The sequence below is a fragment of the Schistocerca nitens genome, chromosome 5 (genome assembly GCF_023898315.1).
Source record: "Schistocerca nitens isolate TAMUIC-IGC-003100 chromosome 5, iqSchNite1.1, whole genome shotgun sequence".
Taxonomy (NCBI): domain Eukaryota; kingdom Metazoa; phylum Arthropoda; class Insecta; order Orthoptera; family Acrididae; genus Schistocerca; species Schistocerca nitens.
The window spans coordinates 668,656,263-668,669,233 of NC_064618.1; the positions used below are offsets into that span (position 1 = coordinate 668,656,263).

Here is a 12,971-nt window from a genome sequence, read left to right on the forward strand (position 1 = left end):
CAATAAATCATAGATGTGGAATGAGTCATTTTAAAATCACATCGCAAATTAATTTGTAAATATGGCTACATGCTGAACATGTGTAAGGTTCCTTTTTTTTTATTTTTCTTTTATGTACAGATGTAAGTTACTAATTCCTACCCACCACCTTTTGCTGTAGCTGTTCATTTTAGGATTCCGATAAGCATTGAAATATGAAAGCACTGAAATATGAATACAGGAGACGGAATAAAGTAAAGGATGTGAATATTGAGATTGACCCGTGGGTTCTTCACTGGTTTGTATCAAAAAGGAAGCCATTAACATTTGCATACTGATATTATATCGCACTTCAGTTAGTTCAATTAACTAAGTTCAAAATTAGTTCAAATGGCTCTGAGCACTATGCGACTTAATTTCTGAGGTCATCAGTCGCCTAGAACTTACAAGGGAACCTCCCCATCGCACCCCCCTCAGATTTAGTTATAAGTTGGCACAGTGGATAGGCCTTGAAAAACTGAACACAGATCAATCGAGAAAACAGGAAGAAGTTGTGTGGAACTGTGAAAAAAATAAGCAAAATATACAAACTGAGTAGTCCATGCCAAAGATATGCAACATCAAGGATAGTGTGAGCTCAGGAGTGCCGTGGTCTTGTGGTTAGCGCGAGCAGCTGTTGAATGAGAGGTCCTTGGTTCAAGTCTTCCCTCGAGTGAAAAGTTTACTTTCTTTATTTTCGCAAAGTTATGATCTGTCCATTCGTTCATTGATGTCTCTGTTCACTGTAATAAGTTTAGTGCCTATGTTTTGCGACCGCACCGCAAAACCGTGCGATTAGTAGACGAAAGGACGTGCCTCTCCAATGGGAACCAAAAACATTTGATCTCAAGGTCATAGGTCAACTGATTCCTCCACAGGAAAACACGTTTGATATATTCTATACGACACATGACAGGAATATGTTGTCGACCCACCTAACTTGTAAACTTGGCGAATGGGTAAAAAGATTCTTTTACCTTGCCGGATTAAGGTTTTCTTGTGGATGTGATAATCACTCCCAAAAAAGTGATGAAATCACAAGAGTTTGTCTCATAAACTGCAACAAATGAATGCAACAGTTTCACAGTCGCACAGTTTTCCCTGTGCTCTGTCAAAAACATATGTTTTTAACGTTTTCAAATTTTTCCGTGTGTACACCGTCAAATCCTGCATATGTCCAAGCAAATCTGAACATGTCCTGGAACTTTGGAGAGCGAAGTTGATTGTGTGTGTGTTCCTGAGCTTTGATAATTGTCTGAAAATAAAAATTAAAATTTTCATTCGAGGGAAGACTTGAACCAAGGACCTCTCGTTCCACAGCTGCTCACGTTAACCACAGGACCACAGCGCTACTTGGCTGGTACACTCCTTAATGTTGCCTATCTTAAGCGTGGACTACTCAATTTGTATATTTTGCTTAATTTTTTCATAGTTCCACACAACTTCTTCCTGTTTTCTCGATTGATCTGTGTTCAGTTTCTCAAGGCCTATCCACTGTGCCAACTTATAACTAAATCTGAGGGGGGTGCGATGGGGAGGTTCCCTTGTTAGAACTAATAAAACCTAACCAACCTAAGGACATCACACACATCCATGCCCGAGGCAGGATTCGAAGCTGCGACCGGAGCGGTCGCTCGGCTCCAGACTGTAGCGCCTAGAACCACACAGACACTCCGGCCGGCTCAAAATTAGTAATCTCATTATTAAACAGGAGGCAGAAGAGAATTTAGAACTTAGAAGGCAAAATTGAATGCACATATTGAAATATGATATGTGTAAAATCACCAGGCAGACTGTTAGACGGACTAGAATCTAGTATTCACAGTACAACAAACAGTCTCTATAACTACATATGAATAATGGAAATGTAAGATGTTTAAGTACCAGTTTGAACATTTGTTTCAGGAGCATGAAAATGCAGTGTATCTCTGTTTGTACCAAACGGCCCACCACATCTAAAAATAATGAGAAATTTATAAAATAAATGCTTTATTAAAAACATTCAAAGTGCCATACCAGGAAGCTGACTGGTTTTAAGTGCCAATGAGAAAGTTTTACAAGTTAATTCTTGCAAAGAAGAAAACAGCAACCAGCACTGTTAATAATGCTATTTATTTACTCAAATAGCACCATTACTGGTCTTGAAATGTAATAAAAACATTAAGAGCCATCTGACAATGAACCTGTCAATTCAAAGGAGGTAACAGCACTATTTGTGTAGATAAGTAGCATTATTAACAGGAGTTAGTTGTTGTTTTCTTCTTTGTAAGAATCCACTTGTATTTTGTACATATAGTCTCAAAAATTTCACTTCTCAATAGAATAGTAGGAGTAAGTTTTTGCTCCAAGTGCCATTAACATCGAGGCACGACATTTTATTTGTGATAACACAAATACAGAAATACAGCATTATATTTTTAACCAGTAGAACTCCTTGAAGAAAGAAGTACAGCTTGGCTCAAAGACTATGTGCCATCTACTAATGTATGTTTGAAAGACTTTCTCCATGGTTTGGCACCTAAATCAGTTCTAGGGGCATGCAGCAGAGTACTGGTCTTCACAAAACAAAATTTTATTTCTTAGCATTATTATTGTTTTTTCCTCAATATGATTTCTCATCTCTTAATATTTTTGTTGTAGCACATTTGTGCTACCGTTGCTCCCCACAAATCTGAAAAGGACCTAACAAAATAAGTAAATAACAGATCGTAGAAATTTTAAGCACAATGCTAGTATACTATAACCATTTGCTAGAGTTAAAATCATTAATATCATGGGGTACACATCTTGTAGGGAAGTAGCATGAAGGGTATGAAGCCAACATCAAAGACTACATCTTTTTTCCAAATCACGTGTTTAAAAACATCTGCGGGACTGATGGCCTTTGTAGTCTGGTCCCTTCAACCCCCACAAACCAACCAACCAACCAAAAACATCTGCTGCAAAACATCTGAAGGAGAGGGAGGGAGGTGTATGGGGTGGGGGGAAGAATAACAGCAAGTGTTGCACAAAAAAGGGGGCTAAGAAAAGTATATCAGAGAAAAATTTGATTGCTTGGATTTTATTTGGAGTTAAACGGATTGTATCAGTGAAATGCACAACATACATTAGTATGTCAGTATTGTTTGAGCTATTTATCATAAAAGACAAGAAGAACCACGTATACACAACAGTATTATAAAAGTAAGTATGACAACATAGTCGGAAAAATGGACAGTGAACAGTCCAATCAAAATTTCAACTAATACTCATCCCGCATTGCTGTGTTATGAATGAGTTATTTCACAAGTTATAGTTTGAAGAATCTACGTGCCACTGCAAAGACAACTTCCTGTTTTTATAGATAGGATGTGGGATGGATTTCATTTGTAAACTAACTCCAAATTAAAATTTAATGAAGAAAATAAAAAACTGCAAGATACTACTGAAGTGGACACATAAATAAAAAACTTTTAGAATTAGTACTCAGCACAGAAAAGTGCATTACTTGCAAAACAAAACTTCACAACTCTGACACCATACTATACATATATAATGAGCTACTTAATTAGCAAAATGAGCTTCAAAAACAAACAAATGAAAGTGAAAGTTGAGTAGAGTTGATCAGAGTATCATGCAGAACTCACAGAATACACAAACCTGGAAGGACACCAGTTCACTATTGTGTACTACATACAATAACAGACAAGTGTTCTTATTGCTTAATTAAGTAATGCTTGGGACACTGTTACAGTTCCTTTATAGTATTAAAGCAGTTCATTATTCTGGAAGATGTAACGTTTTGGTGGTATTTAAAAGTGATACGTCTACTTACTGATAGTGTCGCAGAGACCAGAAGCAGTGGTAAGATTTTGGCAGATTCCATGTTCCTGTCAACTGCAACAAAAATAATGAACTTGGTTTTGTGTCTAGGGGGCACACAATAAAATCATAAAATTTAATTGTTAAATTGCTACCTATTTCCTTTCAAACAAAGTAAAATGTGTTTTGTTTTGCAGGCCTACATATGTCTTTGATTGATTGATGGACTGATTTTTTTATTGGTCCAGTTTTATTAGACATCTCTGTAAGTTTATCATCTCCTCTTTAAGGACAGGTCAGAATAAGGACACAGTAATACATAAAATCAGCAATATAGTGGTTAAAAATAAAATTAGGCCCCCATTCTTACAATTGTTTAAGTAATATGCATTTTCAAATATTCAAAAATAATTTTATAGAATAAAAACAGAGCTTTATTATAAATGCCTCTAGTTTCATTTTATTGAATACACAGCAATTTCTGTTTCCTATGGTATGTTATTGTGAAGTATGATACTAATATTAATTAGCCCTTTAATAGGAGGTTGTTCTGGAATATTTCTGGTATATATCCGATTTACAAATCTGCAAAAATTTCATCATTTTGGGGCCACAAATAATTTGCATTCTAAAAGTATTTATGCTATGAGCTGAATGTCCCCAGAAAATTATCCCATAATGGAGCAATGAGTGGAACTGTGCACAGTACGCTTCTAGTACGGTTTTTTTCTTGTTGTAGTCATCAGTATTCTTAGACCATAGAATAAGGGTGAGGAGAGCTTCTTTGATAAGTTATTTACATGCATATCCCATTTTAAGTCCTCTTAATCCACACACGAAAAAATTTTCTAGAGGATCTTTTTTAATCTCACTCGAACTTACTTAGATGGTGGAAATAAGTGAAAGCTGGCACACACAAGTTTTTTTCAGTTTTTATAATGGGTTTGTTGATACCTTCTGCTTGCAATTTTCAGCTATTAACACTACAAGTAATGTGTGTGCTTCTTACACTTTGTCTTTCTAATTTTTCAAGCAGGGTTTTATGGTTCAGAACATCAAAGGCTTTTGAAAGATCTAGGAAAATACCTGCAGATAATTATGTTGATCAAAGGATTTTATAGCACGTTAAAAGAATTCAAAAATTGTTGTTTGTATAGATTTGGTCTTTCCACACCCATGACGTTGTATGATGAGAGGGGAATATTTATTTATGAAATTGATGAGTCTTTGATAAAAATGTTTTTCCATAATTTTTGAAATGAGACTTTATCGTGACACAGGTCAATAGTTTGTATTGTATCAGGAAAACCTTTTTAGCAGTGGTAAAACTTTTGCTATTTACAGAACATCAGAAAAGACACCTGTTTCTACAGAAAAGCTGAACATTTTTGCAAATGGCATTTTTATGTAATAAGCCCAAGTATTTAACATGAAGTCAGGTACTTCATCATGGCCACTACACATTTATAACTTAATGATTCAATTTTACTTATAATTTCATGGAAATTTGTTTTATGAACATACATAGAGGCATCCTGTCCACAGCTCATGTTTGCTGCTTCTTGATCACTGAGTCCTGCGTATGATTGCCAGCTGGCTTTTGAGATATTCTTTGCTTGGGGACTAGGTGTTTGTGTTGTCCTAATCATCTTGTCTCATCTTCATCACAAAATTGTGCAAGCTGTTAAAATGATTCCAAATAGACAGAGTTGCATCAGGCAAACAACCCCAGAAGAGGTCTCCCACCCATCAATGCCACACAACCACTTTTTCATAGAGGTATCTGAGATCACCAGTTTACTGGAGAAACAGGGTCTGGTCCTATATGTTTACTTGAATGAGATCTTCAGCTAGCAATGTGAAGAATTCATTGAAGTTTTTCACAATTGCTTTTGAGCTCTCTAGTGTAAATGGTACACTCTTTCTTTTTGGTACCGAGGTACAGGTTTCTTTCTTTATATCTCTTAATATGGATCTCATTTTCTTTGATGAGTTTCTTATCAAATTGTTAATCTATGTAATTTTAGCCTGTCTAACATAGATTCTTTTGTAGGCTTTACAATAATCCACAAATTCGACTAGCCCCAAGCAGGAATTTTTGACCAAGTTCTCTTAGTTCAGAAAATATACTAACATATGCATTTGTAACTTCTTCTTCTCAGCATTAACTCCCTCTGGTATGAGGACCGCTGTACTCAAGATTTGGTAAACACATTTTATTAAACTTTGCAGACAAATGCCCTTACTGTTGCCACTTGATGTAACATGTGAAGAGAGAAGCTGTGCCCGCCATCTGTCTGTGAATTGAGTAAACTTTGTTCTGTGTGTGTGTGTGTGTGTGTGTGTGTGTGTGTGTGTGTGTATCGGGGTGGGGGGTGGGAGTGGGGGGAATTTTGCATGTCATATTTTATCAGACAGAAATTCGGGACCAGCTCAGCATTTACCTAAATGAGCATGGGAAACCACCTAAAAACAACCCTCAGGGTGGCCGGTGCACCAGCCAGTCATTCACCACCCAGATACAATCAATCCCGGGCTGGCTTACATTCTGATCTCGCAAGATAGAAAGCTGTGCGTTATGTTAGAAGATTATCTGAGCAAATCTGTCTCAGCACAGTTTTTTTTTTTTTTTATAGTTGTTGTGATTATGCAATTAATGGCATAAATGCATACAACTGCAAACACATGATACTACTAGAAGAAAGGTATAGCAAATTTGGGATCTAAAATGCATACCTGAAGAGCAATGGGCACTTCATCTTTGATAGTGTAAAACAAACCTCTTCCACTGCAAGCCTTTCGTTTTCTATATTTTGGGAAGACATAGTATGGACCAATGCAAGAATAAAATATCTAAAAAATATGGGCTCTAATATTCATACCTTAAGAGCTATGTGAAACCCATCCCCTCTACTGAACAAGAGCGCATAGATCTTAAGGTATGCATTCTAGGACCCACGCCTATTGGATTTTTTTCCTGTTTTGGTGGTCACTAATACTTCTCAAAATATGGAAAGCAAAGAGTTTGCAGTAATAGAGATTTATTTCAGAGTATTTAAGATGAAGAAGTGGCCATAACTATTCAGGTATGCGTTCTGGAGCATATGTTTACTAGACCTTTTCATTTCTAGTAGCGTGTACTTCAAACAGTATGCGTTTAGGCCACTGATTATAATACACCCTCCATAGTTCACACCTGCTGTAAGCCAAGCATCTTCTTTCCCTTCACTAAGTTCGCAACTGCAGTATGTCTATGGGGCACAAAACGTCCACACAGCGTATAGGGAAGGTGACTTTTTGCATGGTACAACTATGATTTACTGGAATGTATCAAGTAAATTAGCAGTCAGTGACAGTGCAATATTAGTGTTTACCCAGTTAAATTACTTCAAATATGTCGACGTTATAAACTATTTATGGGTACAAACAGAATCGTTCTGACTATTGTTAAATACGTCATGAAATATTAGCTGAATGACTTTGGAAAACGGAAGACTTAAACGATACCAACTGCCCAAGTCTAAGCTAGAATACGGAAAATTATTTCGTATAGAACATTTTGATACGCGCAGTAACTAGGATCTATGGATGATGCAACAGCAAACCCCGCCTTGCGGCGTGGGATTTCCTAATCCAGTGTGGCGTGATTTCCCATCACATTGGCACTGAAGTTTACGACCTAAAAATCTCAGCGTCGTCTTGCACGGAACTAGTGACATGACTCACTATAGCGGGAAAACCCACTGTATTTAAGTCAAGGTCATAAAGTTCAATGGCTTCGCGTGGGATCCTGTACGCACTTCCTACGCTGTTGCCACAGTTGAGACATTAGACGTTCTCTTCTAACACCTTTTCAAGTGCTCGGTTATCCCGAAAACTCCATGCGGCGTGTCAATTTGCGGTTATGTCTTTCGGACAAGTTTTGATCTACCATCATCCACGTCTTGAGAGAATAATCTACAGCTTACATTTCAGTTCCAAAAAAATGCTTTGGTTTCATAAGCAATTTGTTGGTTTCCTTAAGCTGTGGTGAATATTCGTTCTAAATAGCAATAATCAATATCGAGGAGTAGACATCTTATATTAGAACTGAACACACAGAACATCAGTACAGATTTGTACGGGAATTGTTTCCCAATGTACACAATACGAATGGAGTGTAGCCATTGTCACTTTGGTTAAGCCCCTGGCCAAGTAGTAAGTGCAAATTTCTCTTAATTTTTTTCATACAATTACGGATAAATAGGTACTACACAACCAGTTAATGCGCATTGTCATTAAAAGTTGCCGTTCCCTGACGTCAGAAATTTTTGAAGCAGTTCACAGGAGCGAATTTTTTGGTTGTTATTTGGTATTCACTAAGAGGTTCTGCGACACATTTTGGTTTCATAAGAAATAATTGGTTTTAGTGATTTTTCGCCTCTAAAATATTTTCTTATGCACACTTTCCCTCGGACCTTAAGTCTCAGTCTCGTAAATAATGGTCATACAATACCTTGAAATTTATTGCAGATTATCTATGATCGCAAAAGCAAGTAAAAGGTTTTCTCGATTACTTGATTTGAAATATGGTCTTATTTATATTAGACTCCGCGGGAGTGGGCTGATCTAGTCAGACTACACTCTCAGAACGGTTCTCATACATTCCGTACGGTAAACTAAAAATGGGGTGCTTGTGGAATGATGTAAATCATTTCAAAAGCATTTCTTCATCATTGCAAAAGCATTTCTTCAGTTTGGTGCAATCTTACCCATTTGTACCACATTCAGCATGGTATCAGAAAACCATATAATTTCAACTGGAGAATTTTTCTACAGCTTTGCATTTTGTGCCACGCTAATTTTATGCGACGGAATTAGTGACAACATCTTTAAACTTAAACACCACTTCAGCACCGGTATTTGCAAACTAGCTATTCGTGGAAGGTCTAAGACTTAAAAAAAAGGACTTTTAGGCTTCTTGGAAAAACAGGAGGCGGTTGCTGAAATGAAGTTCAGTGTCAAGTCCTCATAAATGACTTAACGAGTGATGCACTACCGTATCCAAGCTCACATGCGAGTACGAAATGAAAATCGGGATGTTCGTGTCGACAGGGACGATTTCGTTATTTACAGCTACAGTCACTTTCATGTAGTAGTAGTAGTTGTTGTTGTTGTTGTGGTCTTCAGTACTGAGACAGGTTTGATGCAGCTCTCCATGCTAGTCTATCCTGTGCAAGCTGCTTTATCTCCCAGCACCTACTGCAACCTACATCCTTCTGAATCTGCTTAGTGTATTCATCTCTTGGTCTCCCTCTACGATTTTTACCCTCCACACTGCCCTCCAATACTAAATTGGTGATCCCTTGATGCCTCAGAACATGTCCTACCAACCGGTCCCTTCTTCTTGTCAAGTTGTGCCACAAACTCCTCTTCTCCTCAATTCTATTCAGTATCTCCTCATTATCTTCAGCATTCTTCTGTAGCACCACATTTCAAAAGCTTCTATTCTCTTCTTGTCCAAAATATTTATCGTCCATGTTTCACTTCCATACATGGCTACATTCCATACAAATACTTTCAGAAACGGCTTCCTGACACTTTAATCCACACTCGACGTTAACGAATTTCTCTTCTTCAGAAACACTTTCCTTGCTATTGCCAGTCTACATTTTATATCCCCTCTACTTCGACCACCATCAGTTATTTTGCTCCACAAATAGCAAAACTCCTTTACTACTTTAAGTGTCTCATTTCCTAATCTAATTCCCTCAGCATCACCCGATTTAATTTGACTACATTCCATTATCCTCGTTTTGCTTTTGTTGATGTTCATCTTATATCCTCCTTTCAAGACACTGTCCATTCCGTTCAACTGCTCTTCCAAGTCCTTTGCTGTCTCTGACAGAATTACAATGTCATCGGCAAACCTCACAGTTTTTACTTCTTCTCCATGAATTTTAATACCTACTCCGAATTTTTCTTTTGTTTCCTTTACTGCTTGCTCAATATACAGATTAAATAACACCGGGGATAGGCTACAACCATGTCTCACTCCCTTCCCAACCACTGCTTCCCTTCCGTGTCCCTCGACTCTTATAACTGCCATCTGGTTTCTGTACAAATTGTAAATTTAACGATTGCGAAATTAAGGACAGTCACTTTGGCTCTGTGATAATAATTATGCGTGACTAATTTCTACGAATTCAATCGCAACTAAAAGTGCTTTCTTAGTTGCTTTCAAAAAACAAAATCCAGCGTCGGTTACAGAGCAAAGCCTTTCTCTGTTACCAAGAGCAGAAAAAATTCATACATAATGGACCCACTGGCCTCCGCTGAGTTTTACCGAGCTAGGTTGCACAGTGGTTTTAGGCACTACACGCATTCAGAAGGAACGTGTTTCAAATCACGGTATGGCTATTCGGAACTGATATTTCCGTGGCTTCTGCAAATTTACGAAGGCGAATGCCGCGACGGAAAGGATTAAATGGAAATTTCATGTTTTCTAGCACATCCTAGCACTGCCGTAACAACCTCGTCGCCGTCGTCGTGATATTATACCCTATTCTTTCTACCGTAAGACTCTTACCGGTGCAGAGGATACTTCGAGTTCGTACAGGAAATTAAAAGCTGTTGTCGCACCAATGATATGTCAGCTGTCGCAGGGGCAGGGGTCATGGAAGAGGAAAGTGCCTTGCGCTCATGAGCATTGCGAGTGGAAGTCCTAGAGGCAAACATCATCATCTTATTGTTACTAGTAGCTGTGTGGTAAGAGGGTGAATGTTGGTAGCTCCGGCAGTAGCGTATGCGACAGCTGACTGTCAGTAACGGTATGCCGCTGCCGCTTCTAGCGCTAGTGTAGAGCCACACGCTTGTTGCAATAGTCTCACAAGGGAACCTTCCCATCGCACCCACCTCAGATTTAGTTATAAGTTGGCACAGTGGATAGGCCTTGAAAAACTGAACACAGATCAATCGAGAAAACAGGAAGAAGTTGTATGGAACTATGAAAAAAATAAGCAAAATATACAAACTGAGTAGTCCGTGTCCAAGATAAGCCACATCAAGGTACATCTACACTGATGAGCACCGTGGTCCTGTGGTTACCGCGAGCAGCTACGGCACGGAAGATCCCTGGTTCAATCCTCCCTCGAGTGAAAAGTTTTAATTTTTTTATTTTCAGACAATTATCAAAGTTCATGCACTCAGACATGATCAACTTCGCTCTCCAAAATTCCAGGACATGTTCAGATTTGCTTGGGCACATGCAGGATTTGACGGTCTACACACGGAAAAACTTGAAAACGTTAAAAACGTATGTTTTGACAGAGCACAGGGAAAACTGTGCGACTGTGAAACTTGCATTCATTTGTTGCCGTTTATGTGACAAACTCTTATGTTTTCATCACTTTTTTGGGAGTGATAATCACATCCACAAGAAAACCTAAATCGGGCAAGGTAGAAGAAACTTTTTACCCATTCGCCAAGTGTGCAAGTTAGGTGGGTCGACAACATATTACTGTAATGTGAAGCACATGCCGTCACCAGTGTCGTATAGAATATTTCAGACGTGTTTTCCTGTGGAGGAATCGGTTGACCTATGAATTTGCGATCAAATGTTTTCGGTTCCTATTGGAGAGGCACGTCCTTTCGTCTACTAATCGCACGGTTTTGCGGTGCGGTCGCAAAACACACGACACTAATCTTATTACAGTGAACAGAGACGTCAATGAATGAACGGTCAGATCGTAACTTTGCGGAAATTAAGTAAGTAAAATTTTTACTCGAGGGAGGACTCGAACCAAGGACCTCTCGTTCCGCAATTCCTCACTCTACCCACGGGACCACGGCGCTCCTCAGCTTGCACGGTCCTTGATGCAGCATATCTTACACTTGGACTACTCAGTTTGTATAATTTGCTTATTTTTTCATAGTTCCACACAACTTGTTCCTGTTTTCTCGATTGATCTGTGTTCAGTTTTTCAAGGCCTATCCACTGTGTCAATTTAAAACTAAATCTGAGGGGGGTGCGATGGGGAGGTTCCCTTGTGAGAGGGGTGCGTTGGGGAGGTTCCCTTGTCAGCATTTAACCAATACCCCTAACGCACAACTGATAGAAATATAGACAAATTTGTCAGCCATATCTTTTAAGATACGAAAATCTTTACAAAGTTACGATTTCGCGAGTTACTTCACAGAGTAATTTTTTACATATGATACGACAAGCACGTTTTGTTCGTTGCATACCTTTCCAGATGCTAATTTCTAGGTAAGGCAGAGGTCTTCAGAGAACAGTGTAGATGATAAATGTGGTCGTAATTTAGAAACAACTTCACAGAGTAATTTTTTACATATGATACGACAAGCACGTTTTGTTCGTTGCATACCTTTCCAGATGCTAATTTCTAGGTAAGGCAGAGGTCTTCAGAGAACAGTGTAGATGATAAATGTGGTCGTAATTTAGAAACAAGAATTACGGCACAGGTGATGAATCACTTTTCAGAATAATTTTAACTCCCTAAACATGAAAAAATGTAATTAAGAACGTCTTATATAACTTTGTGGTAATGCTAGCCATCAAAATTGCAACATCATGCCTGGATATGCAAATGATTAGCTTTTCAGCACAATCTCACAAAATTGGCATGAGTAACGTCATCTAAGTTATCGAGACTGCGATTTACCGTTCCGTGATACTGCTGGTCGCGTTAGTCGGGATACCATGTGAATATGGAATCACCGGGTTCTGGAGGACCATACTTAATGACATGAAGGCTCTCGATGCTCCCACGCGATTAGCTCAAGAGTGGACAGACATTTGCTCGACCGTGCAGTGTCCGTACAGCGACATCGCTTACTTCAGGAGGGAAACAGGCTTGTTTGCACCAAGACGGTGGATAACATCTATTTTTGGGCAACACCGACCGACAGCCGACTATTTGTCTGTAGAAGCTCCGAGGAGAAAGAAAGTTGCCATTGATCGCATTCTCTTCGTCATATTGTTGCTGCCATAGGGGCAGTTTTGTGCTGCAAATTTTTGCACCTTGCACACCCTCATACCGACCAAAAATTTAATAATGCTTATTTCCTACTATATTGTATACGCATAATAAGCAAAAATTTCGTTATTTGCTATCCTTCCTGGTGCAGCAATCTCAATTTGAAGCAGTGTT

At 38.6% G+C, this 12,971-nt stretch overlaps 1 protein-coding gene across 5 annotated transcripts in view; it reads right to left on the minus strand.

Annotated features, from left to right (window-relative positions):
* Positions 1-12,971, minus strand: part of LOC126259795 (uncharacterized) — a 113,094-nt gene that overhangs the window by 96,636 nt on the left and 3,487 nt on the right. For 2 of the 5 annotated variants that reach the window (XM_049956811.1, XM_049956816.1), the window contains exon 2: positions 3,833-3,894. In XM_049956811.1, coding sequence (XP_049812768.1) covers positions 3,833-3,894 — 62 coding nt within the window. Of the gene's footprint in view, positions 1-3,832; positions 3,895-5,343; positions 5,711-5,953; positions 6,131-7,015; positions 7,510-12,971 lie in introns of those variants that run through there. The other 3 variants (XM_049956812.1, XM_049956813.1, XM_049956817.1) reach the window with 3 other exon arrangements.